At 32.8% G+C, this 2,089-nt stretch overlaps 2 protein-coding genes across 3 annotated transcripts in view; one reads left to right on the top strand and one right to left on the bottom strand.

The window, feature by feature from the left end:
• LOC128696898 (protein unc-80 homolog) overlaps positions 1-2,089 on the top strand; it is a 1,079,316-nt gene that overhangs the window by 946,291 nt on the left and 130,936 nt on the right. The window lies entirely within an intron of this gene.
• LOC128696902 (protein unc-80 homolog) overlaps positions 966-2,089 on the bottom strand; it is a 62,134-nt gene continuing 61,010 nt past the window's right edge. For both annotated transcript variants that reach the window (XM_070095988.1, XM_070095989.1), the window contains one exon: positions 966-2,089. This exon is cut by the window's right edge and continues 123 nt beyond it. In XM_070095988.1, the coding sequence (XP_069952089.1) occupies positions 1,932-2,089 (158 nt within the window). In that variant the 3' untranslated portion in view covers positions 966-1,931.

Below are 2,089 nucleotides of genomic sequence, written 5' to 3'. Positions count from 1 at the left end.
AACATTAAGTCCTTTCAAAATTTTGTCCCAAAAGCACCTTAGGAAACTTACCAAAGCTCATTATAACAAGCGCAATTTAATTTAGCCAAATTCAGCTATATATATTTTAGATAAGTTTATATTAATTTAATAATAAACACAATGAAATATATTTTTTTCCGTTAGGTGTAGAATGATTTTTTGCATAATTATTGCATGCACAAATTTTCGCTTGCCGTATTCGGCAAGAAAAGCGTTGCTATTTAGGCCAAAATCGCAAGTTTTACCTATTCGGCACGGCCTATACACAGCGCATCGCGTTATATTTGAGTCAGTGTCAGATGTGAAGTCTGATATAATATATAGAGGCGAAGCTTCACACTCTGGAACCCCGAACTTCCACATAACGATAACAATGTATTTATTAAATGGTGCTAACTACAGATGTATTAAATTTTCTCATGGCTGTTTTTATTATGACAAAATTGAGATATAACAAAACTGTTATTTTTTTTTTTAATAATGTATTTCATTTCAACCTTTTTTCCTTGTAAATTTATTAAGTGTGAGTTAGCAAAATATATGTGAGGTTCCATTTAGGAAACTAATTTATACTTGAAAAAACAAATCCAGTTTAATTAAATAATTAAGAGAGAATTTTACCTTATTTTAATAATACTTGAATGGAATGCAAAATCACTAACAAATGCTTGCATCTCAGAATTTTTTTAACAAAATTAAGCACCAGAATCACTCAGAACAATGCAGGCACAATGCATAAGCATTCCATTAACAAACAGTAAATTTGCCAAAACTTAACTACCAGTTTTGATAATGTAAAACATGACAGGACTGTAAGAGAAAGAGATACATCAAATATCAGCAGTCAATTAACACATCTGAATTGCTACAGTTCAAACTCTCTAAAAGTTAACAGATGAATTTGTGCCAGGTGATGAAATAAGGATCTCAAAAACCAGAAACTATAAAAGATATAACATTATACAATATTTTTATTTTTTTTAATTGTTCTTACTTAGTTCAACAATTATATACATCTTTTAACACATCAGTTCTTACCCACCAAAGAAGTGTGACTCAATGAGAGGAATCGTTCATCATCAGATATTCCACACCAGTCTTGCCATTAGTGCCCAGGTATCGAATTAATCCAAAGTAACACATATCCAATATCCTTCAGAGTGTTCTTCAGTATTTGTCAACTCCAAACTTCAAATCCGTCTAACTGATTATCCTGAAACTCTCCATATATGTTCCCACGCCTGAACTTCAACAACAGGGAAGAACCACATGATTTGATCGAGAAATGGTGCCGAAAAATATACCGAAGAAAGTAATATGCAGAATAAGTAATTTTTTAGACACCTTTTCTCTCAGGCATTATAAAGTTCGATTATTTGATAAAGATGAGCACTGAGCGAAAAATTGTCATAATGTAGGCTACCTCTGCATGCTCTATCTTAAGAGTTTCTTGTCCACACACATTCTCATCTTACACTCTCACACCCGATGCCTGGATGCATGACTCCCATTTGTCCCTACCTCTCAAAACACCTTTAACATTCCTCCTCCAGTCTTGACTGGGATGAATTTTACTACACCTGTCCACTCTTGGTCTATTTTATTCCATTCAATTAAATAATCAAACCATATCAACAACCCTTCTTTCCTTAAGTAACTGGAAAAAAAATATAGATGAATGATTGTAATCTCCCCTAATGTGAGAAAGTTGGATCGAAACCCCCTCATTATTTACTGATTAGTTACACATTTTCAAATATTCGGGCAGCTAGTTCCTTATTACACTAAACTTGGGCTAATGTGAAATAAATCCTTATGGATGTAACAAACAGTTTTATCTCTACAAAGACATCATTACATCTGAAATCATTTGTGTTTTATTTCTCATTATTAAAAGATCTTCAATTCACTTACTGGCACTTACACCTGAAGTGAAACATATCAAGCATAAAATGATAAAAGACACAGAGTAGACAAACATGATGATTCAAGGAGATACTCAGAGAGATGCTGCGATAAAATATATCTTTACACCATTCGCAAGTCATTCGTTTCCTACCTTTTGACC

This window comes from Cherax quadricarinatus, chromosome 52 (assembly GCF_038502225.1).
Source record: "Cherax quadricarinatus isolate ZL_2023a chromosome 52, ASM3850222v1, whole genome shotgun sequence".
Taxonomy (NCBI): Eukaryota; Metazoa; Arthropoda; class Malacostraca; order Decapoda; family Parastacidae; genus Cherax; species Cherax quadricarinatus.
This window is presented reverse-complemented; position numbering and strand designations above follow the sequence as displayed.